Source organism: Euphorbia lathyris, chromosome 4 (assembly GCF_963576675.1).
Source record: "Euphorbia lathyris chromosome 4, ddEupLath1.1, whole genome shotgun sequence".
Classification (NCBI taxonomy): Eukaryota; Viridiplantae; Streptophyta; class Magnoliopsida; order Malpighiales; family Euphorbiaceae; genus Euphorbia; species Euphorbia lathyris.
In genome coordinates, this window is record NC_088913.1 from 10,566,540 (window position 1) to 10,590,423 (window position 23,884).

Consider the following 23,884-nt stretch of genomic DNA (forward strand, 5'->3'; position numbering starts at 1 on the left):
CCTTACCATTTGTTTTTTATAATACAGAGACTAAACAGTATGTTTTGTCAAAATATAGGGACTAATAAATTAATTACCCTATATTATATATAGATAGATAATAGATTATACAACTTTTAATAGCAATTTTGCACTTTGTTCATATAAATATCCTCAAAGATAGGAAAAGCTAAAAACATGTTTCAACCAAATTAAAACACTCAAAGAGATAGGACTCCCACTGCAAAAGAGTTAGAATATGACTCGGAATCCCACGCTTCAGCCAAGCTAGAATATATATATATATATATATATATATATATATATATATATAGAATTAAACCATCAAGTTCATTCTAGGGCTCGTAATCAGTAAGGTAATTATGTTTTGTTTTTGCTTTAATAGTCTTGATTCTGCCCAAAAAACAAAAGAACATCCAAGACATCAACCAATTCCACAACTTCCTGCTAAAGATAAACAAACTGGTATCAATTTCCTACTTTCTCTTTTACTTTCGCAATCAATAAGTTTTTTTTTTTTTTTTTTTGAAGAAACAATCAATAAGTTAATTAAACAGAAAATTAAGAAAAAACAATTAATGATTTTGTTTTTGCTTTAATGATCAACTAGATTCCGCCAAAAAAACAAAAGAGCAACCAATTCGATACCTTCCTGCTGTAGATGAACAAACTGGTATGAATTTCTTCCTTTTTCTTTTACAGACGGATATTTCCATTCCAAACAAAACTTAGTAAATCCCTTATGGATTCTAAACAATACTTCCTGACTCTCTCTCTTTTGTTATTTAATTTTCATTTATGCGTTTAATTCACAGAAGTAATACGGGAATTAAGGGATCTACCACCTGTTCATTACCTGTTTGAGATCCAAAACTTCTCTCATCTTTTAAATGCAAAGCGACAGAGCTTCCAATCAAGTGATTTTGTAGTCGCTGGATACACATGGTAAGTAAGTTGTTGTTTTTTCCCCTTAATTTTGATATTTCCCCCCTTAATTGTGTGCTATTGGTAATTCATCTGATACAAACACTTGTTTTTCTTTGTTGCACGAGAACTTTGATTTCAAAGAATTTCAGTATCTATAATTCTCTCTTAAAAAATTACAAACAACATTCATTATGCTGCTATAAACACTTGCTTTTGTCGCAGGAGATTAAGATTATCTCATTATCCTCAAGGGAACAAGAACTTGGTGAATGAGAAGCAGTATCTCTCTCTATATTTACGTCTCTCGGAATCAAATTCACTTCCTAAAGATATGGAAATCGATGTGTTCTTTCAGCTGTTTGTTTATAATCAAGTTCAGGATAACTATTTGACTGTTAAAGGTAGGGTAAGGCGTTTTCGCGGGATAAAATCAGAATGGGGTTTTGATGAATTACTTCCGCTAGATGTTTTCAAGGATGAATCAAATGGATACCTGATTAAAGATAGATGTGTGTTTGGAGCTGAGATTTTTGTTCTTGATTCTAAAAACATTAGAAGAGGGGAATCTGTATCTGTTGTGAAAGAACTTGGTGACAACACTTTCACTTGGAATATTCAGAATTTTGAAAAGTTGAAAGTAGAAAGATATAGATCTGAGGTTTTTGCTATTGGTGGCTACAAATGGTACGTGATAGGTTTTTGATTCAAAAACTAATTTACTTACTGAAATTTGTGACTCTTTCAATGTGGTTTAGGAGCTTGGAGATTTATCCGAATGGGGAATCAAAACAGAAAGGAAAAAACTTATCAGCATTTTTATATTTGGAGGATTCGGAAGCTCTTGATCCTGGAGAAAAGCTGAATGTTGAATATCTCCTGCGGATCAGGGATCAATTCCAAGAAAAACACCATGAATTGTTTGGTGAGTGGAATTGAAATCCAATATGAAAAAGAAAGTCCTTTCTATTTTATGTATAGAATTGAAGCATTTTATTATTAACTCAACTGTCTTCTGATGTTTTGCAGGTTGTAATAACCACTTTTCTGCTTCGACCCCAGCTAGGGGCTCCTCCGGGTTTATGCCTCTCACAAAACTCAATGATAAATCAAGGGGATATATAGTTAATGGTGTTGTGATTCTTCAAGTGCAAATTTCTTTGTTGACAATGCTCAAGATGTTGACTTCAACTCTAAATTAATAGCATTTTGAACTTTTGGAGAAACTAACAAAAACTTGATATCAGTTGGAATTTAATCACTTTTGTCCCATAGATGTTACTGTTGGATCAAATAAATAAACTTTCAGAGGTACAGAGGAAGAGTATAATTGCTGGAAGAAATTCTTAGTAAACCACATTAACTCACTATAAATACAGATACAGACACAGGTACAGAAATGACTCTTGGACACTCTATAAATACAGATACAGAAATGACTCTTGGATAATCCACTGAATCAAATTAAAGACTATTAATTAATTATAAGTTCATTATTTCAACACACCCCCTTAAACTTATACTTTATCCCTTAGTAACACCAAGAATAGCTCTCAATCTGCTGAAATCTTCCAACTTCAAAGCTTTAGTAAAAATATCAGCAACTTGATCTTTGGATGGTACATGCTTGAGTTGAATTTCTTTGCTTCTATCATGAAAGATCGGATTTTTAGCCAACGCAATAGCTGACTTATTATCAACAAAAACATCAGTTGCTCCATCTAGAGCAAACTTCAAAATTTTTAACATGTCCCTTTTTACTCTGCAATGTCTAAGTATACAGAGATTAGAAAGCATTGTTCCTTGCATAGATCAAATGATAAGAAAGTAGATGACATGTAACATATTACTTCACCATTACAAAAAGAAAATTGCAACAGCACTTCATGGAAATAAGTTTTCATGAACAATTTCAGCATTGTTTATTCTTATAACTCAACATACAGCTAACAGATAAACATAAGATACTGTTACCAAATCACTAAATCGATCCTCCAAGTCTAACATGGCAATTTCTAAGAATCAGGCCCTATGACCTCAAATTTAATTCTACGAATCAAAACATTAGGAAATAAAAACATAGATCCAAACAAAAAAAAGAAATAAATAACGAATTCAGAAGCTTGAGCAACCAATGGTGTCTGAACATTATAGCAATAGCTCTTTGATAGCACTCAGCACCATTAACTAATTACGTAAAACCTATAACTGGGACCAAGTTCTGTATCTGGCTAATTTCAGACACGAAATAGATTAATTACAAAAGAATAGGACGAACGATGGCGAAATCCAGGATCTCATACAACGAAATCAAGAATATATCAAATACAATCAAATCAAATATTGTCGCAAAATAATCATAAACAATTCTCATGTTAATTCATCGAGATAAAAATCGGAAGCGTACCTGAACCGAACGATAGTGGCTAGGATCGTCTACGATTGAAGGGAGACGTGCTCAGACGGCTAGGGTTTCGTCTACGATTGATGGGGGGCGTGCTCAGACGGCTAGGGTTTCGTGCTGATAACGTATTGTAAATGTGTGTGTCTTATTACTTATGGGTGTAACATATATATAGATATAACAGGGGTATAATGGTCATCCATTACATTATTTATAACAGAATATAACTTTTAGATTAATAAATATGTAAAAAGTAAAAAATCATTTATAAAATTTAAACAATATTTTATTTTAGTTAAAATTGTAGAAAATAAAATTTAATTCCTAGTAGTTTGCTATCAATGGATTAATAATATGAAACTAGTTTTAAGATTTTTAGACAATAGCTAATTTAGTATATATATATATAAAATAATACAATTTCAATCCAACATTTATCGAGTGACATAATTAAAGGTTTTACTAATTGGAATTGTTTAAAGTTAAATACTCTTATACTTTAAAACCTTCATATTTACCTCTCAACTAGCTTAGGGTTACATATTGATGGTTCTAAGTTAACATGTCATAGTAAGCTAATGTTTTGGACGAACTGAAGTGCATATTATTTTACGCAATATAAGAGCCCAAATATATTACCTTAAACAAATTAAGAGAGTCAATACTGAGTGTTTGTTAGAAGAGATATATAAGATGAGATAAGGATAAAATACGAGATAACTTATCTCATGTTTGTTTGGGAGATAGGATGGTGAGACATGAGAGGGATTAGCCTATATCCCACTAAAGTTATACCTAGAGGGGGTGATATAAGATATGTGGATAACTTATTTAGGTGAAAAAATCTAATTTGTCCCTCAAATTTTATTATTTATTCTATTTGCCGTGTTTTGAAAATTTAGTAGAAAATCTAATAGACTATTGTAAATATTTCTGCTAATTTTAATTTTTGAACTTTTGAAAACTTAAGTTTGTTTATATATTATTGTAGTATCAATATGGAATAAAATTAATTAAATTTAGTCTACAATCTTAAATATATTTTTTATTCTATTTTTTTGTATTTTAAAAATTTAATACAATGTTCCAAATATTTCTCAAGTTTGGATTATAGATTAAATTTAATTAATTTCATGCCACATTTATGATATAATGTTATAAGGATCTATTTAAATTTGAATAGCATTAATATAGTAAAATGAATATATCTCTATCTTTACGTAGATAATAAGTCTTCCTATCTTTTTTTAATGGGTTAGGGTGCAAAAATACACCTAACGTTTTGGGTCGGGAGAAATTTTACCCTTAACGTCTAAAATGGTGCAATTTTACCCATAATGTTGGAAGCCAAGAGCAATTTTACCCCCTAACGTTGATAAATTGGGTCAATTTGAAAAATAATTTATCAAACTGTCTTCTCGGTCATGAATCTTGTCATCTACACTTTACACATGTGTTATTTTATTAGTAACAAATCACAAACATATGTTGGGATGTGAAAAAAAATAAGAAAAAATATTAAAAATATACTGTCATTTGTACGGATTAGACAAAAAAAAATCAAAAAATTCACCGAATTTATAAATATTAATCTCCAATTTTATTATTACATTACAAAAAACATTATATCCTTATAAATATGTGTTTGAAATTGATTCAATTTATCAACGTTAGGGGTAAAATTGCTCTTGACTATAAACATTAGGGACCATTTTAAACTTTAGGGGTAAATTGCTCCTGGCCCAAAATATTAACGGTATTTTTGCACCTTAACCCTTTTTTTTATCTTTATCCGATTTTTTTTTTAGGCTTAAAGCATTATTTGGCCCATGACCTATCCAAAATTGTGTCATTTGGCCCCTGGCCTATTATTTGGTCACATTTGGCCTTTGACCTATCCCATTTGATGAAATTTCACCCAATTTGTATGAATACTTAACGGAATCGTTATCTCATCGATAAGTATCGATATTTTGACACTTAAACTTGAAACGTGATATTTCTTAAAGTTTTTTTCTCACATTATGTGGAAATAATTAATTAGATTAAAAAAAGAAAAAAAACAAAAAACAAATCCTAAACTAAAATCTATTAAGTTCAAGTGTCAAAATATCGTTACTTATCAATGAGATAATGATTCGGTTAAGTTCGAATCCAAATTGGGTGAAATTTCACCAATTTGGTATAGATCAGGGGCCAAATGTGACCAAATAATAGGCCAAGGGCCAAATGATAAAATTTTGGATAGACCAGGGACAAAATAGTGCTTTAAACCGTTTTTTTATTCTTATCCGTGTCACAACATTTATCCTTATCATTATGCTCATAGAATACCAAACTCTCCAAAGTTAATTTGAAAAAGTTTATGGAACCATTAAGTTACTTTAAGTAAGATTAAAAGTAACCGGCAACTACGTGTCAAATATTACCATTAACTCCATCAATTTTGAAAATATAGAGACAATAATCAAATTAAACTAAATAAAATTTTAAATGAAAAAATTATCATTTACTTGCATGAAAAAAAAATTATCATTTACTCTATTTTATAATAATAAAATATTACGTATAAAATCTTGATATGAGTTTTGATATAAGGTCTAATACACAAATAATCTTCTGAACTTGTCCAAATGTTACAACTGTTTCCTCCAACTTTCAATTGTAATAACTTACCTCTTAAACGTATCTAATTGTAAAACATAACCCCAAATTGGGGATTTTTTTACCCCGTACTTGAAGTAATCGTAAAAACCTTTCCCCAGATTCGTATCACGCCAAAGATCTGATTATCACACTCCATGAGCGTTGTAGCTTTTGTATTTCACGTGTTTTTTCAATTGCAGTCCATGTCAGCAATTTGGGGTAATGTTTTACAGTTGAACAAATTTGAGGGGTTATGTTTTATAATTGAACAAGTTTGAGGGGTAAGTTGTTACAATTGAAAGTTCGAGGGGGTAGTTGCAACATTTGGACAAGTTCAAAGGGTTATTTATGTATTAGGCCTTGATATAATTATGCAACTTCTAATAGCAATTTTGCACTTGGTTCATATAAATATCCAAGCGGTTAGAAGATAGGAAAAGCTAAAAACATGTTTCAACCAAACTAAAACACTTCAACAGGATAGAACTCCCACTACAAAAGAGTTAGGATATGACTAGGAAATCCCACGCTTCAGCCAAGCTAGGGCTCGTAATCAGTAAGGTAATTAAGAGCAAAATAAGAAGCAATTATGTTTTGTTTTTGCTTTAATAATAGTGTTGATTCTGCCCAAAAAACAAAAGAGCAAGCAGCTATCAAACATCCAATTCCACAACTTCCTGCTCAACATAAACAAACTGGTATCAATTTCCTCCTTTCTCTTTTACTTTCGCAATCAATAAGTTAATTAAATAGAAAATTAAGAAACAACAATTAATGATTTTGTTTTTGCTTTAATGATCAACCAGATTCCGCCAAAAAAACAAAAGAGCAACAGATTCGATACCTTCCTGCTGTAGATGAACAAACTGGTATGAATTTCTTCACTTTCCTTTCTCTTTTAGAGACGGATATTTCCATTCCAAACAAAACTTAGTAAATCCGTTACGGATTAATACCTACTGACTCTCTCTCTTTTGTTATTTAATTTTCATTTATGGGTTTAATTCACAGAAGTAATACGGGAATTAAGGGATCTACCACCTGTTCATTACCTGTTTAAGATCCAAAACTTCTCCCACCTTTTGAATGCAAAGCGACAGAGCTTCCAATCAAGTGATTTTGTAGTCGCTGGATACACATGGTAAGTTGTTGTTTTTTTCCCTTAATTTTAATTGTGTGCCATTGGTAATTCATTTTATGTTATTATGCTGATACAAACACTTGTTTTTCTATGTTGCACGAGAACTTTGATCTCATAGAATTTCAGTATCTATAATTCTGTCGAGTTGATTAATTTGGAAACTCGTTTTTTTTAAAATTTTAATATAAGATATATGTTTGGATCTATCATCTTGAGTTTTTAGTGTTCAATTAGACAGGAACGCAACAAACTTACACAAATTATTACCCCTTGCAATTGGTAATTCTTTATGCTGCTACATTCACTTGCTTTTTGGTGCAGGAGATTAAGATTATCTCATTATCCTAAAGGGAACAAGAACTTGATGAATGAGAAGCAGTATCTCTCTCTATATTTACGTCTCTCGGAATCAAGTTGACTTCCTAAAGATAAGGAAATCGATGTGTTCTTTCAGCTGTTTGTTTATAATCAAGTTCAGGATAACTATTTGACAGTTCAAGGTAGGGTAAGGCGATTTCGAGGGATAAAATCAGAATGTGGTTTTGATGAATTACTTCCGCTAGATATTTTCAAGGATGAATCAAATGGATACCTGATTAAAGATAGATGTGTGTTTGGAGCTGAGATTTTTGTTCTTGATTCTAAAAACATTAGAAGAGGGGAATCTGTATCTGTTGTGAAAGAACTTGGTGACAACTCTTTCACTTGGAATATTCAGAATTTTGAAAAGATGAAAGAAGTACACTACAAATCGGAGGTTTTTGCTATTGGTGGCCATAAATGGTATGTCATTATATATACATGTTTTATCTTATAAATTCAATTTAGTTAGGCTCAGTAGCGTGGTTTTGTTTCCATTTTTCGTGGTTAAGTACTAAACCGGGGATAGAAAGTGTTTGGTAAAATTCCAAAAGAGCTACTTTTTGTAGAAAAACAACAACTAATATTTACTACCTATCAGAAACAGCAAACAACTAATAGCAACGACAAACAATAAATAGGAACAACTGAGGTGGACAAAAACCCTCTACACCTCGTTGGCATTTTAAGCAACGCTGAGGTGGAAAAAAAACCGTGTTAAGCAAATTGAGGTGGAAAAAAAAACCGTGTTATGCGTGTCATGAATCAATTCCGTGAAGAACACTATGAACTTGATCCTGGTGGGTAGAATTGAAATTTGAGCTATTTAAAAATAAAAAAAGATCTCTCTATTTCATCAGCTCTTTCTGATATTTTGCAGCTATTGATGTCAACTTTTCTGCTTCGGCCAAAGCTTTGGGCTTCAATAACCTTATACCACTCAGCAAACTCAATGATACATCAAATGGATATATAGTTAATGGTGCTGTGACTATTCAAGTGCAAATTTCTTTCTTGGCAATGCTCAAGGAGTTGGCTTGAAATTAACTCAAGTTAGAAGAATTTTGATAATCTGGAGTTGAAAAATTAACAAAATCAAGACATCAGTTCGAATTTAAAACGTTGTTGTCGTGTGACTGAAGGTCACGGGTTCGAGTCTTAGGAGCGGCTTCTTGCCAAAAAAAAATTGGCAAGGGAAGGCTTGCCCTCAGTACACCCTCGTGGTGGGACCCCTCCCCGGACCCTCGCTTAGCAGGGACGCACGGGCCGTCTTTTTTTTTTTTTTTGGAGTTGGCATCAAATTTCTTTGGAAAGTTAGGAGCATTTTGATATTTTGGGGTGAAAAATTAACAAAATCAAGATTTCTTGGTTGTATGGAAAATGCTAATATATATGGATATGTTGCCATATGACAGTTGCTTTAGCATGTGAGAGATAATGTTGAACCTTTTTATCAACATAACCTTAATTTTGCTATTTAACCTTTTTATCAATATAACCTTAATTTTGATATTTAATTAGTTTCAATTCTTTATTTTTTTGGGAAAGAAATAGTATGCATTAACTCAGAATCGGATTATCCTTACGAAGAGCTTCAACCAACCAACTGGAAGCTGAAAAACTAGAATTCTGACTAGCATTAAAACGGGCGTGACGTGCAATGACATGAGCGACCCCATTCACTAGTCTAGGAGATAAAGACACTTGGAAATCATGTCGGTTACTAATTAGCCCTTTACAGTCTAATATAATGGAACAAAAGTCTGACAAATTAGACGTGGATGAATAAACCGCTGTAGACGAATAAACCCCTGTAACTACCTCTTCTGCATCACATTCAAAGATAAAATTAAAACAATTTAGATTAATAACCCATTGGATTTCCTCACAATTTTATTTTATGAGTTGGTACTACTTAACTTTCTTCTCTAATCCTTATCATTTTTTTTTTGGCTTCTTGCAATATAATTATTATCAGGAAATGTACTACTTAAAATCACTGTTACTATTCAATCTTAGGAAAACAGTTTCCACTGAGCTTCCATAGTAATTCTTTCAATGTCAGAATATCTTAATTGTTATGGGTTTAATTTATTATCGGTGCAAATTGCTGCAAATCACTTCTAACACTAAAATTGAACTTAACATTCATGTCATGAAACAAGATGAGGAAAATATTTTCTATTAATTGATGCAAAAAGAAAAAATGTTAAAATAAAAAAGATCCACTTTTTTTTATAGAATTTAGACTAAAAAATAAATAACATGTTTACACTATTTACAATAGATTAAGAATAAACAATTATATATTTATAGGTTCAAATTTTCTTCTATAGTTTGTGTCGTTAATAGGATAACAATAAAACTATCATAAAAAAAACTAAATAATTTATCTATAGTATTTACATTATATTTTTGTTAATGTGAATGATAAAAATAATTTTCTAATTATTTAATTAGAATTAGTATATACTCATTCGGTTTCATATTTTATGTCTTTTTAGAGATTTTGTTTTGTTTCATATTACATCTCATATTATATGATTAATGCATATTAAGTTACCTTCCGTGTGCTATAAAAAGTAAGTTTATGAAAATTAATTAAAATAATGGACTTAACATATAATAAATAAATAGTGAAATCAATAAATAAGGGGCAACAAAAAATTTCTTCTAATAGGTTAAAAAAAAAAATTTCTTCTAATATTCCTAATTTTTGTACAACTCTCCAAAAAGACGTGTAATATAAAACGAATTGAGTAATATTTATAAAAACTATTACAGTTTCATTAGTAGAATAGAATATAAAAAATCATGTTATCCGTGCATTGCACGGACTAAAATCTACTATGTATATAGGAGGGTTAAAAGTGAAGATACAAAATTAGCAAAACTGATTCACAATCACATTCGCATACACCATAATCTTACCAATTTAACATTATCAACTTCACCATCACCTCTCAACCCAATCTCTGACAAATAAGAAATAATCTATTAATTTAGCTAATATATATATCTAAAGACTCTAATACCCCTGTCTATATTACACTATTATAGACAATGGTATAACCTCTGTCTATATTACACTAATATAGACAATGGTATATATATTCTAACAGCCTCCCCTCAAGTTGAGATACTCTGAATTTCAACTTGCACAACCATAATCTGCATAAGTGTACATGTGCATCTTATGCAAAGCTGTGGCCATCAGAGGTCCTGTCAAAGGCTTTGTCAGTAAATCAGCAATTTGTTGAGAAGAACTCACATAAGGAGTACTAATAAACCATGACTCCATATGTTGTCTGACTATATGACAATCTATTTCAACATGTTTCATTTGCTCATGAAATACTGGATTAGCTGCTATGTGAATGGCCGATTGGTTATCACAATATAAGGGAATAGGCAACTGTGGTTGATACCTGAATTCAGATAATAAGTATGACAACCATTTAAGTTCGCAAGATGTTGTGGACATAGCCCTGTACTCTGCTTCAGCAGAGCTTTTGCTGACTGTTCCTTGCTTTTTGGACTTCCAAGACACCAAATTTTTCCCTATAAAAACACAGTATCCTGTTACTGACTTACGTGTGATTTTGCACCTTCCCCAATCTGAGTCACAGTATGCCTCCATGTTTCGCAAATCAGCAGCCACACCATAGAACAAACCAACATTAATTGAATTCTTCAAATATTTCACCACATGTATTGCTTTCTCCATATGTATTACTGTTGGATTGCTCATATACTGACTCAATTGTTGTGTAGCAAAGGAAATATCAGGCCTTGTGAATCCAAGGTAAAGCAACCTGCCAACCATTCTTCTGTATCTCTCTGGTTCAGTGTATAGTGGAGAACCTTCATCATCAAGTTTAACACCTGATGCAAAAGGACTGGTTACACTATGAGCTTCTGTCAATCCAGCATCCTTTATCAAATCCCTGATATACTTTGATTGAGAGATAAGCAAACCTTTATCTGATCTTGCTAGTTCTATACCCAAAAAAATACTTAGCTTCTCTCATATCTTTTATAGTGAATGACTCATCCAAAGCTCTTTTAGTTTCTGCAATCAATTCCATTGATGTACTAGTTATAAGTACATCATCAACATATACGATTAATTCAAGGAAGTGACCATCTGTTGTTCTTTTAGTAAATAGACAATAATCATGTATGGATTTCACATATCCCAATTGAATCAACTTGTTTTTGAAAGCTTTATTCCATTGCCTTCCTGCCTGCTTAAGTCCATATAAGGACTTTTCCAGTTTGCAAACCATGCCCTGACTATCATATCCTGCTGGTGCTTCCATGTATAATTCCTCCTCAATTGATCCATGCAAGTAAGCATTATTAATGTCTATCTGCTGGATTGGCCAATTGTTGGCCGTAGCAACTGCAAGAAAAACTCTCACTGTGGTTACTTTAGTAACAGGAGAGTAACTATCATGATAATCCACTCCATATGTTTGGTTATAACCACGAGCCACAACTCTGGCTTTATACCTAGAAACAGTTCCATCAGGAGCATATTTTACTTTGAAAATCCATCTGAAAGTGATAGTTGTCTTTCCTGAAGGTAGATGCACTAGCTTCCAAGTTTTGTTCCTTTCTAAGGCTTCAATTTCTTCAGACATAGCTTTCTCCCATTTAGGATTCCCTTTAGCTTCATTATAATTCTTTGGCTCATATTCTTTATTTAATTCTGCCATATAAGCTGTATGCTCTTGACTGTACAAAAGGGAACTGCTTCCTTTATGAGAAATCTGATTAATCACGAAATCTCTCATCCATCCTGGTTTGGTATGCTGTCGATGAGGCCTGTTTCCTACAATTGAAGGTAACAAGGGTGCAGGAGCATCAACTGTTGTCTCTACAAGCAAAGTTGAAGTTGAATTACCAATAAGAGATGTGTCTGTCACATGATTATCTGCAGTAAGGACTTCAACTTCTTCATCATCTGATGGAATTGACCTGAAAATGTTATTAAAATCCTCATTGTCATTATGAGAATTAGCAACTTCCTGTAAATTGTGTTGGTTAGTTGCATAAGGAAAAACATTTTCAAGAAATTTGACATCTCTTGAGGTACACAATTGCTGTGTAATTGTATTGTACATTTTCCACCCCTTTTGACCAGCTGAATAACCCAGATATATACTCAGATTCGATCTGTCGTCAAACTTACCCCTCTTAGGGTTGACATTTAAAACATACCCTGCACATCCAAAAATTCTCAAATCTGTGTAATTTGGTACCTTATTATATAGCACTTCATACGGGGTCTTCCATTTCAACACTTTTGTAGGAGACACATTTAACAGCACTGTGGCATGAAGCATTGCTTCCCCCTAGAACCTGATAGGCAGTGAACTTTCCTTCAATAATGCCCTTGCAACATTTGTCAAACTCCTGTGTCTGCGCTCCACAACTCCATTTTGCTGCGGAGTGTAAACGCAAGTTTTCTGATGTTCTATTCCATATTTCTGAAGAATTGATTGAGTGTTAGTTCCAATAAATTCTGTCCCATTATCCGTTCTTATACATTTCACCTCCATTTGAAATTGTGTTTTGACCAAGATTAAGAAATTTTCTAACAAGCTGTCTACTTGATCCTTATGTTTGAATAGAATAGTCCAGGTTACTCTGCTAAAGTCATCAACAATTGTCAACATGTATCGATCTCCACTCAAAGAAGTCTTCTTGTAAGGACCCCAACAATCTAAATGTAGCAAATCAAAAACTTTTATTGATTTAATAGAGCTATTACAAAAAGGTTGTCTGACTTGTTTAGCTCTTAAACAAACATCACACTGACTAAATTGCTGAGAGTTAGGAAACTGAAAAACATGTGACAATTTATCTGAAGCCATATGTCCAAGTCTTCTATGCCACAAGAACACATCAGAACAATCTTAAAATTGGGAACATATAGAACATTATGCAATTGCAAATTCTTCTGAAATAACACCTCTCCCCTGAAACTGACTAAATGTACTTCTCCTATTGGTAGGAAAATCCTTTTTGTGTTTGTCAACTTGGTAACATTAGTCATTATGCCTAAATTTGAGGTCATATGTGTAGTAGCACCTGAATCTATTATCCATTCAGCATATATTTTAGAATTTCGAACTGAATTATTACCTGCACAAGCACCAGCAAAACCAGCGAATGTAGAAAATTCCTGGTCTGATTGTTTTCCTTTGATGGCTCTATGAACCTCCCTTTGCATTACCTCCAATTTTTGCAACATTTCTTGCATCGAATCTTTCCTGCATGCCTCACTATCATCAAAATCACAGTTAGATAAAGGAGTTTTCGAGTTCAGAAGATGGTTCTTGTGTCATATTTGCTTGGTGTTTGGCTGGTCCGATTATCCTCTTTCCTTTGAACCAATCTGGATATCCTTTAATCCTGAAACAATCTTGACGCTCATGTCCTTCTTTTCTACAATAAATACAAACCTTATCCGATTTGTTCTTAGCCTGATAGCTGTTTTTTCCACTATTATAACCAATGTTATATCCTTGTTTTCTACCACCAGCAGACATATTAACAAACTCCACAATATTGTTATTTATGCTTCCACTTCTTTGTTTCTCAATTCGTGAAAGAATTGAAAATGCCTTATTAACAGGAGGTAATGGTTCCATGATCAAGATTTGATCTCTAACATGATCAAACTCAGCATTTAATCCAGACAAAAATTGCATCAATTGTTCATCCTCAATTTGTGTTTGAGCAAGTTTCCTTGACTCTCCACAAGTGCAATTGTCAATTGGCTTCAATATTGCATATTCATCCCACATCATTTTCATCTTATTAAAAAAATCTACTAAAGACATACCTCCTTGAGTCGAACTGCAAATCTCCTTGCGAAGTTGAAAAATAAGAGGACCATTACTTTCTCCATACCTTTGCTCTATCTCCTTCCACAATCCTTGAGCAGATTTTGCATGAATGAAGACTGCAGCCAATTCTTTAGTGAGTGAATTCAAGATCCAGGAGAAGACCAGATCATCTGTTTCTTTCCACTTCAAATGTGCATCTGAGGTTCGATCTGCTGGTTCATCGTTCTTCATGATGAAATTTGTCTTGCGTTTTCCACTAATGGCAAGCAACAATGCTCTCTTCCACAGATTATAATTCTTTCCATCAAGAATTATATTAACGATCATCAAACCAGGATTGTCACTGCTCTGGTTGTTTGATGAATTACCAGATGTACTCATCGTTGATTCTGAATTAGGAATATTACGATTTGAATCGTGATTGAAATCTTGATCTGAGTTGCGATCGGAATTGCTTGATTCAGAATCACGATCAGAATTTCTTGATTCAGAATCGCTTGATTCTGATTCAACTTCTTCAAAACTTGAATTCACTATACTGTTGTTTCTTTCTTCTCATTCTCTGATCATCTCAATTTCTAGTCGCCGGAATTTGGAATCCACCACCCAGCTCTGATACCATATTAACCTAAGGGAAATTGAAAAGAGATGAAGAGAAAGATATTTTTGTATATATGAAATCGAGAGGATTACAGTATTTATAGACAAACAATTACAATTAATACTGAAGTTTACTTTCTATGTCTAAAGACTCTAATACCCCTGTCTATATTACACTATTATAGACAATGGTATAACCTCTGTCTATATTACACTAATATAGACAATGGTATATATATTCTAACACTAGTTAATCATAAAAAAAACTAGGCTTAATAGGCTTTAATAAAAAATAACACGTGGCATTAGTGTGGTCAACACTCAAGCGCATTTTCTACCCGGGTCAATATTTTGACCGAACATAGAGGTGTAAGGGGCTGTATGTGATGTTTTTGGAGAGTTGAGGGCCAGGTGAAAAAAAGTTACAAGTTTAGGGGGTTGGGTGCCTATTAAGCCAAAAAACTAACTACAACATAATTCATTTTCCACAAGATTGTAGAGACTTACCTATCCGTGGATCATTTAGGGAAGGCAAAAAGAGAACCTTTAAACCCCCTAATAAAGACAATGATAAAAATTGTAACAAATCTTCCATGCACAGAGACAATAATGTCCTGCCATTTGTGCATATATTTATACATTTTTAGGCATTCAAGAATCACATTACATGCCACAACATTGGAAAATATTTGTACATTTTTAGGCATTCTAGAGTGAAAATTTGGAAACATGAGTTTCAATTCTTCTATATGCCTCTTAGTGCCTCAGAAACATACAACTTCTCAAGCCTGCGCTGCCTGCAAATATAATAAGGGTGGCACTTCCCAAGCCTGCGTTGCCTGCAAATTTCAAAGACGAAAGTGTTCTTCCAACTGTCCATTAGCTCCTTATTTTCCTCATGACCAACCTAAAATGTTCCAAAACGCTCATGAATTATTCATAAATAGCCAAAACTGAAGCTTCCTAAATAGCCAATACTAAGAAAGAACTAAATCTTTCTGCATAGACAAACCTATAAATAATTTATTATAATTGTAGAAAAGCATATAGTAAATTATTTCGATTTATTCTCAAATACCACTAAAAGAACACTTGCACTTTTTAATTAGAACTGACTCTTTAAACATAGAGAAGATGCCCGGAAACTTCAATCTTGTATACCTTCACATCTAAAGAATGAAGTTACTGGAATTAAGAGTTTCGCCTTTATCAAATAAGGATGGAAATTTCTGAAAAAATCCCATTCCCATTTAATTTGTGAGGAAAGCTTCTGAAGCTGCTGCTCGTGGTACTATTTGGAGGCTTTCTTTGGGTTACCCGGGTGCTTCAACTGCTTATGCTTCCTTCACCGTTGGGAAGCACAACTTATCAAAATAAAAAAGAAGAGACATAACATAGAGAAAAACCCAACGATATCAAGTGCAGCAGATTCTCCTTCAAGAAATCGATAGTCACCTTAATGGCTTTCATTCTCTCCTCCACTTGAAAATTCCTAAATTCTTGCTCTCTAATCCTACACTCCCGATGGTGTAAGCCGCAGTGTCTAGGATTTTATAGTCCTAAGAAGTTGTGTTAGTGATTTCGATGGGCTGGAAACTGAGATAGGGAGAAGACAGGGATATGTTTACTATTTTTAAAGCGAGACAGAAGTAAACCTGCCAGTTGTCATCTTAGGTATCATTTCCTGATATCAATTTATGCATCCGATTACCGGCGATTCCGGAATGAGAAAGCCACATTAATGGGATTTTGTAGTCTGGTGTTATGGTGTAAGCTGCGGTGTCTAAGATTTTATAGTCCTAAGAAGTTGTGTTAGTGACCTCGATGGGCTGGAAACTGCGATAGGGAGAACACAGGGATATGGTTACTATTTTTTTGGATTTTGAATTTCAAGCTAGCGAGAAGATAGGGAGGAGGGATCGCAGGATAAGGAGAAGATAAATAGTTTTGGATTTTGAATTTGAAATAGAAAGTATTTAAAATTTGTGTAATTTATAAAATTTAAAATTCTATTAAATTGACACATAACCCTCCTAATTTTGTAGTGTGCCACATCAGATTAGGGAGCTTAATATGGTGACATGTGTTAGTTTGTTTCCACACTTTATGTATATAATAATAACTAGTTTTTGGCCCGTGCGATGCCATGCACAGATTCATCTTAACATATAAATATTAAGAAAATATAATCTAATAATTACAATTAATGATATAAAGGTGCTATATAAATTAAATATTATTATTTTATTTTCACATTTACTTTAAATAATCTTTTTATAGATAAATATAATAGTATAATTAAAATTAATATATTATATATTATATTATATTTTTTATCAGTAAAAAAAGAGGAAGTGGCACCTCAGCTTCGTTACTGTTTTATATTATATATAGAATATATAGATTACAATTAATGATATAAAAGGTGCTATATAAATTAAATATTATTATTTTATTTAACGTTTTTCTCGATGAACTCTTTAGTCCCTGCCGTTAGACTCTCATGAAGATTCTGTTAGTCAATTTGGATTTGAGTTCTTCTTTTCCTTTATTTTCCTTTCCTTTAAACTCTAATGCATATGAAATCAACTTTGAGTTTTCTTCTTCTTGATTTTTTTCTTAATCGTTCAAATTCGTAAGCATTGGGTCTCTTCTTTTTCTTGTTCTCCATACAAATAGCTTCTTCTTCTAAATTGGATTTTCTCTTCTGAAGTTTGAAGGTAAATAGTAAAGGGTAATTTAGTCATTTCTAAAGTCATAAACGGTAAAAAATCTAACAAACAGACGGAAGGACTAAACAGTTCGTTGAGAAAAATGTTAGGGACCTTACCATTTGTTTTTTATAATACAGAGACTAAACAGTATGTTTTGTCAAAATATAGGGACTAATAAATTAATTACCCTATATTATATATAGATAGATAATAGATTATACAACTTTTAATAGCAATTTTGCACTTTGTTCATATAAATATCCTCAAAGATAGGAAAAGCTAAAAACATGTTTCAACCAAATTAAAACACTCAAAGAGATAGGACTCCCACTGCAAAAGAGTTAGAATATGACTCGGAATCCCACGCTTCAGCCAAGCTAGAATATATATATATATATATATATATAGAATTAAACCATCAAGTTCATTCTAGGGCTCGTAATCAGTAAGGTAATTATGTTTTGTTTTTGCTTTAATAGTCTTGATTCTGCCCAAAAAACAAAAGAACATCCAAGACATCAACCAATTCCACAACTTCCTGCTAAAGATAAACAAACTGGTATCAATTTCCTACTTTCTCTTTTACTTTCGCAATCAATAAGTTTTTTTTTTTTTTTTTTTGAAGAAACAATCAATAAGTTAATTAAACAGAAAATTAAGAAAAAACAATTAATGATTTTGTTTTTGCTTTAATGATCAACTAGATTCCGCCAAAAAAACAAAAGAGCAACCAATTCGATACCTTCCTGCTGTAGATGAACAAACTGGTATGAATTTCTTCCTTTTTCTTTTACAGACGGATATTTCCATTCCAAACAAAACTTAGTAAATCCCTTATGGATTCTAAACAATACTTCCTGACTCTCTCTCTTTTGTTATTTAATTTTCATTTATGCGTTTAATTCACAGAAGTAATACGGGAATTAAGGGATCTACCACCTGTTCATTACCTGTTTGAGATCCAAAACTTCTCTCATCTTTTAAATGCAAAGCGACAGAGCTTCCAATCAAGTGATTTTGTAGTCGCTGGATACACATGGTAAGTAAGTTGTTGTTTTTTCCCCTTAATTTTGATATTTCCCCCCTTAATTGTGTGCTATTGGTAATTCATCTGATACAAACACTTGTTTTTCTTTGTTGCACGAGAACTTTGATTTCAAAGAATTTCAGTATCTATAATTCTCTCTTAAAAAATTACAAACAACATTCATTATGCTGCTATAAACACTTGCTTTTGTCGCAGGAGATTAAGATTATCTCATTATCCTCAAGGGAACAAGAACTTGGTGAATGAGAAGCAGTATCTCTCTCTATATTTACGTCTCTCGGAATCAAATTCACTTCCTAAAGATATGGAAATCGATGTGTTCTTTCAGCTGTTTGTTTATAATCAAGTTCAGGATAACTATTTGACTGTTAAAGGTAGGGTAAGGCGTTTTCGCGGGATAAAATCAGAATGGGGTTTTGATGAATTACTTCCGCTAGATGTTTTCAAGGATGAATCAAATGGATACCTGATTAAAGATAGATGTGTGTTTGGAGCTGAGATTTTTGTTCTTGATTCTAAAAACATTAGAAGAGGGGAATCTGTATCTGTTGTGAAAGAACTTGGTGACAACACTTTCACTTGGAATATTCAGAATTTTGAAAAGTTGAAAGTAGAAAGATATAGATCTGAGGTTTTTGCTATTGGTGGCTACAAATGGTACGTGATAGGTTTTTGATTCAAAAACTAATTTACTTACTGAAATTTGTGACTCTTTCAATGTGGTTTAGGAGCTTGGAGATTTATCCGAATGGGGAATCAAAACAGAAAGGAAAAAACTTATCAGCATTTTTATATTTGGAGGATTCGGAAGCTCTTGATCCTGGAGAAAAGCTGAATGTTGAATATCTCCTGCGGATCAGGGATCAATTCCAAGAAAAACACCATGAATTGTTTGGTGAGTGGAATTGAAATCCAATATGAAAAAGAAAGTCCTTTCTATTTTATGTATAGAATTGAAGCATTTTATTATTAACTCAACTGTCTTCTGATGTTTTGCAGGTTGTAATAACCACTTTTCTGCTTCGACCCCAGCTAGGGGCTCCTCCGGGTTTATGCCTCTCACAAAACTCAATGATAAATCAAGGGGATATATAGTTAATGGTGTTGTGATTCTTCAAGTGCAAATTTCTTTGTTGACAATGCTCAAGATGTTGACTTCAACTCTAAATTAATAGCATTTTGAACTTTTGGAGAAACTAACAAAAACTTGATATCAGTTGGAATTTAATCACTTTTGTCCCATAGATGTTACTGTTGGATCAAATAAATAAACTTTCAGAGGTACAGAGGAAGAGTATAATTGCTGGAAGAAATTCTCTTCTGATTCTCTTGCCTTACTACTTTGTATTGATAGGTATTTATAGATTACCAACATGACTCTTAGTAAACCACATTAACTCACTATAAATACAGATACAGACACATGTACAGAAATGACTCTTGGACACTCTATAAATACAAATACAGAAATGACTCTTGGACAATCCACTGAATCAAATTAAAGACTATTAATTAATTATAAGTTCATTATTTCAACACACCCCCTTAAACTTATAATTTATCCCTTAGTAACACCAAGAATAGCTCTCAATCTGCTGAAATCTTCCAACTTCAAAGCTTTAGTAAAAATATCAGCAACTTGATCTTTGGATGGTACATGCTTGAGTTGAATTTCTTTGCTTCTATCATGAAAGATCGGATTTTTAGCCAACGCAATAGCTGACTTATTATCAACAAAAACATCAGTTGCTCCATCTAGAGCAAACTTCAAAATTTTTAACATCCGTCTCAACCATATTGCATGACAAACACAAGAAGCTGCTGCAACATACTCTGCTTCACATGTTGAAAGTGTAACAATTGCTTGTTTTTTAGAACTCCAAGCAAAAACAGCAGTTCCCATAAAAAACACAAAACCAGTTGTGCTTTTTCTATCATCAACATCTCCTCCCCAATCACTATCACTGAATCCATACAATCTGAAATTGTTCTGGGAAGAGTAAAATAAACCATAATCCAGTGTACCTTTGATGTATCGAAGTATTCGTTTTGCTGCCTCCATATGAGTTAAAGTTGGAACCTCCATGTAACGACTAATGAGTCCAACTCCATATAAGATATCTGGCCTTGTACATGTCAAAAATCTCAGCCTTCCAACCAACCTTCTAAACAAAGTTGGATTCACCTTTTCTTCATCATCATGCTTTGACAACTTATTTCGACAATCCACTGGCGTAGAAGCTGAATTGCATTTATCCATCTTGAATTCTTTTAAAATAGCTTCTGCATATGACTTTTGAGACAAAAAGACACCTTCATCACTTTGCTTAACTTCAATGCCCAAATAATATGACATCAGCCCCAAATCCGTCATCTCATAATTATTTGTCATCAACTTCTTAAATTCTTCAATCATCTTTTGATCAGATCCTGTGAAAATTAAATCATCAACATACAAGCATACATACATTATTTTTCCATCCTCATTCTCCTTGATATACAAAGCATGCTCATATGGACATCTTGTGAAGCCATTCTTCTGGAAATAGTCATCGATGCAAGAATACCAAGCTCTTAGAGCTTGCTTAAGGCCATACAAAGCCTTTTTTAACTTCAACACCTTCTCTTCTTGCCCTTTCACAGTATAACCCAATGGTTGATTGACATAAACTTCTTCTTCAAGAGTTCCATTTAAGAATGCTGATTTGACATCCATTTGGTGAATTTTCCATCCTTGTTGAGCTGCCAAAGAAATAACTAATCGAATTGTCTCAATTCGAGCCACCGGAGCAAAAACTTCTTCATAATCAATTCCGGCCTTTTGAGAAAAACCTTTTGCAACAAGGGGAGCTTTATACTTCTCCACTTTTCCTTTGGCATTTTTCTTTATTTTGAAAATCCACTTCACTGCTACAGCTTTTTTTCCCTTTGGCAGTGTTGCCAATTCCCAAGTGTCATTCTTCTTTATGAAATTTATTTCTTCATCCATTGCTTGTCTCCATTTCTTTTCCTGAACAGCTTCTTCAAATTGTACAGGTTCTGTATCAACAAACAAACAGAATAAAGTAGCGTTATCTACTTCTTCAGTTTCTGCATAAATCTCACTCAAGCTTCTCATTCGAGGTTGCCTCTCTGATGAACTTTCTGGGGATGAGTCTGTCATATTTGTCTGAGATGTGGAAGGTGAGTTTGGTGGTGTGATAATTACATCTTCATTTTGACCTGAAAAATCATCATCATATACAGGAAGAAAATCATAATTTTCATCTTCTGGAATCTTCGAATTCCAAAAGCTTTCTTCTTGAAATTCTGCATCTCTGCTTATCACAACTTTTCCATTCCGAGGATTATAAAATTTATAACCTTTGGAATTTTTTGCATAGCCAATAAACACCATCTTCTTACTTTTATCATCCAATTTGCTTCTCAATTCGTCAGCAACATGAACATAACCAAGACAACCAAATACCTTTACATGAGAAATATTTGGTTTCTTTCCACACCATGCTTCATTAGGGGTCTTTCGTAAAAGCTTCTTTGAAGGACTTCTATTATTTAAATAGACTGCACATGTTACTGCTTCTGCCCAAAATTCTTTTGGCATACCTTTGCATTTCATCATGCTTCTTGTCATGTTAAGAATGGTTCTATTTTTCCGTTCCACGACACCATTTTGTTGAGGAGATCTTGGAACAGTAAGCAATCGACGAACACCATTATAATCACAGAACTGATTGAATTTCTCAGATGTGAATTCTCCTCCTCGATCAGTTCGCAATGATCGGATCTTCAAGCCGCTTTCATTCTCCACTAGTGCTTTAAATTTTTTAAACACTTCAAATGCTTCAGATTTTGCCTTCAAAAAATAAACCCATGTTTTCCGAGTATAATCATCAATAAATAATAAGAAATACCGGCTTCCTCCATGTGAACTCGGATTAATGGGACCACAAATATCTGCATGAACCAATTCAAGTGGCTTTGATGTGCTTGACAAAGACTCCTTTGGAAAACTCCTTCTGGATTGCTTCCCGTACATACATCCTTCACAAATCTGATTGGGGTGATTTATGGAAGGTAATCCATGCACCATTTGTTGCTTGCACATTTTCTCCAGTCCACCAAAATTCAAATGACCCATTCTGAGATGCCACAGCCATGCAGAATCTGATGAGGCTTTCAAACACATAGGACGATCACTGCTGATTTTTAATTTGAACATCTTGTTTGCAGACATAGGAACTTTTGCAATCATTTTTTTCTTTCCATCTTTCATAACCAGCCCATTCATGTTCATCTCCACTTCATAACCTTTCTCCAAAAGTTGTCCAATACTCAAAATATTGGATTTCAAAGCTGGAACATAATAAACATGAGAAATAAATTGATGATCTCCATTCTTCAGTTTGATAAGAATGTCACCACTTCCCACAACTGGAACTTTTGTTTTGTCACCGAAAGAAATACTTCCTTTCTTAGATTCATCAAGCTTATAAAAAAGTTCTTTATTTCCCGTCATATGATTGCTTGCTCCTGAGTCTAGATACCAAGACTCTTTGCTTCATCTTCGCTACATGTCAGTAACAAAGTTGATTCTTCATCTTCCTCCTCGGCAAAATTGGCCTGTTCGTCTTTAAAAGGTTCAGATTTACACTCAGCAGCATAATGCCCAAATTCTTGACAATTGTAACATTGCACACGAGATTTATCACGACCATGCCAATTATTTCCACGGCCTTGGAAATTGTTGCCTCTACCACGTCCTCTTGCATTCCATTGCTGATTATTTGTGGCTTCATTATTGTGGAAATTTCTGCCACCTCTACCTCTTCCATTATATCCACGATTCCAGCCACGGCCTCTACCTCTTGATCTTCCTCTTCCTCTTCCTCTTCCATATCCACCTTCAAATTGCTTCTTTTCTTCTTTATCATTCAAATCTAGTTTCGCCTGCAACACTTGAGCCACAGGTTCTTCTCTATTTTTTAATCTCTCCTCATGGGCTTGCACTACAAGAAATCAGTGAGTTAGCAACCGAAATTTTGGTCGCTAATTCGGTTGCTAAAGACGTTTAGCGACCGAAAAGTGTCATTTAGCGACCGAATTAGTTCGGTCGCTAAGTAGCGTGTTGGTAAATATACCAACCTGGTTTTTCCTGAATGGGTCGCAAGTATTGCAACTACGTTT

The 23,884-nt window shown here is 33.3% G+C and overlaps 3 protein-coding genes across 4 annotated transcripts; all 3 read left to right on the plus strand.

Annotated features, from left to right (window-relative positions):
* Window positions 1–343: 343 nt before the first annotated feature.
* Window positions 344–2,270, plus strand: LOC136227576 (uncharacterized). The gene is made up of 6 exons (XM_066016273.1): window positions 344–465; window positions 611–673; window positions 816–945; window positions 1,150–1,611; window positions 1,683–1,849; window positions 1,954–2,270. Exons 1-6 carry the CDS (start codon window positions 363–365, stop codon window positions 2,124–2,126), a joined length of 1,098 nt encoding a protein of 365 aa, XP_065872345.1. The 5' UTR covers window positions 344–362; the 3' UTR covers window positions 2,127–2,270.
* A 4,174-nt stretch (window positions 2,271–6,444) lies between these two features.
* Window positions 6,445–8,786, plus strand: LOC136227892 (uncharacterized). 2 transcript variants are annotated; one of them, XM_066016679.1, is made up of 5 exons: window positions 6,445–6,672; window positions 6,781–6,843; window positions 6,986–7,115; window positions 7,437–7,898; window positions 8,356–8,786. In XM_066016679.1, the coding sequence occupies exons 1-4, from the start codon at window positions 6,564–6,566 to the stop codon at window positions 7,531–7,533; spliced, it is 399 nt and encodes a 132-aa protein (XP_065872751.1). In that variant the 5' UTR covers window positions 6,445–6,563; the 3' UTR covers window positions 7,534–7,898; window positions 8,356–8,786. The 2 variants fall into 2 exon arrangements, with proteins under 2 accessions (XP_065872751.1, XP_065872752.1); XM_066016680.1 differs by lacking the exon at window positions 8,356–8,786 and adding an exon at window positions 8,077–8,147.
* A 9,300-nt stretch (window positions 8,787–18,086) lies between these two features.
* Window positions 18,087–20,013, plus strand: LOC136227628 (uncharacterized). The gene is made up of 6 exons (XM_066016343.1): window positions 18,087–18,208; window positions 18,354–18,416; window positions 18,559–18,688; window positions 18,893–19,354; window positions 19,426–19,592; window positions 19,697–20,013. The coding sequence occupies exons 1-6, from the start codon at window positions 18,106–18,108 to the stop codon at window positions 19,867–19,869; spliced, it is 1,098 nt and encodes a 365-aa protein (XP_065872415.1). The 5' UTR covers window positions 18,087–18,105; the 3' UTR covers window positions 19,870–20,013.
* The last annotated feature ends 3,871 nt before the right edge of the window (window positions 20,014–23,884 follow it).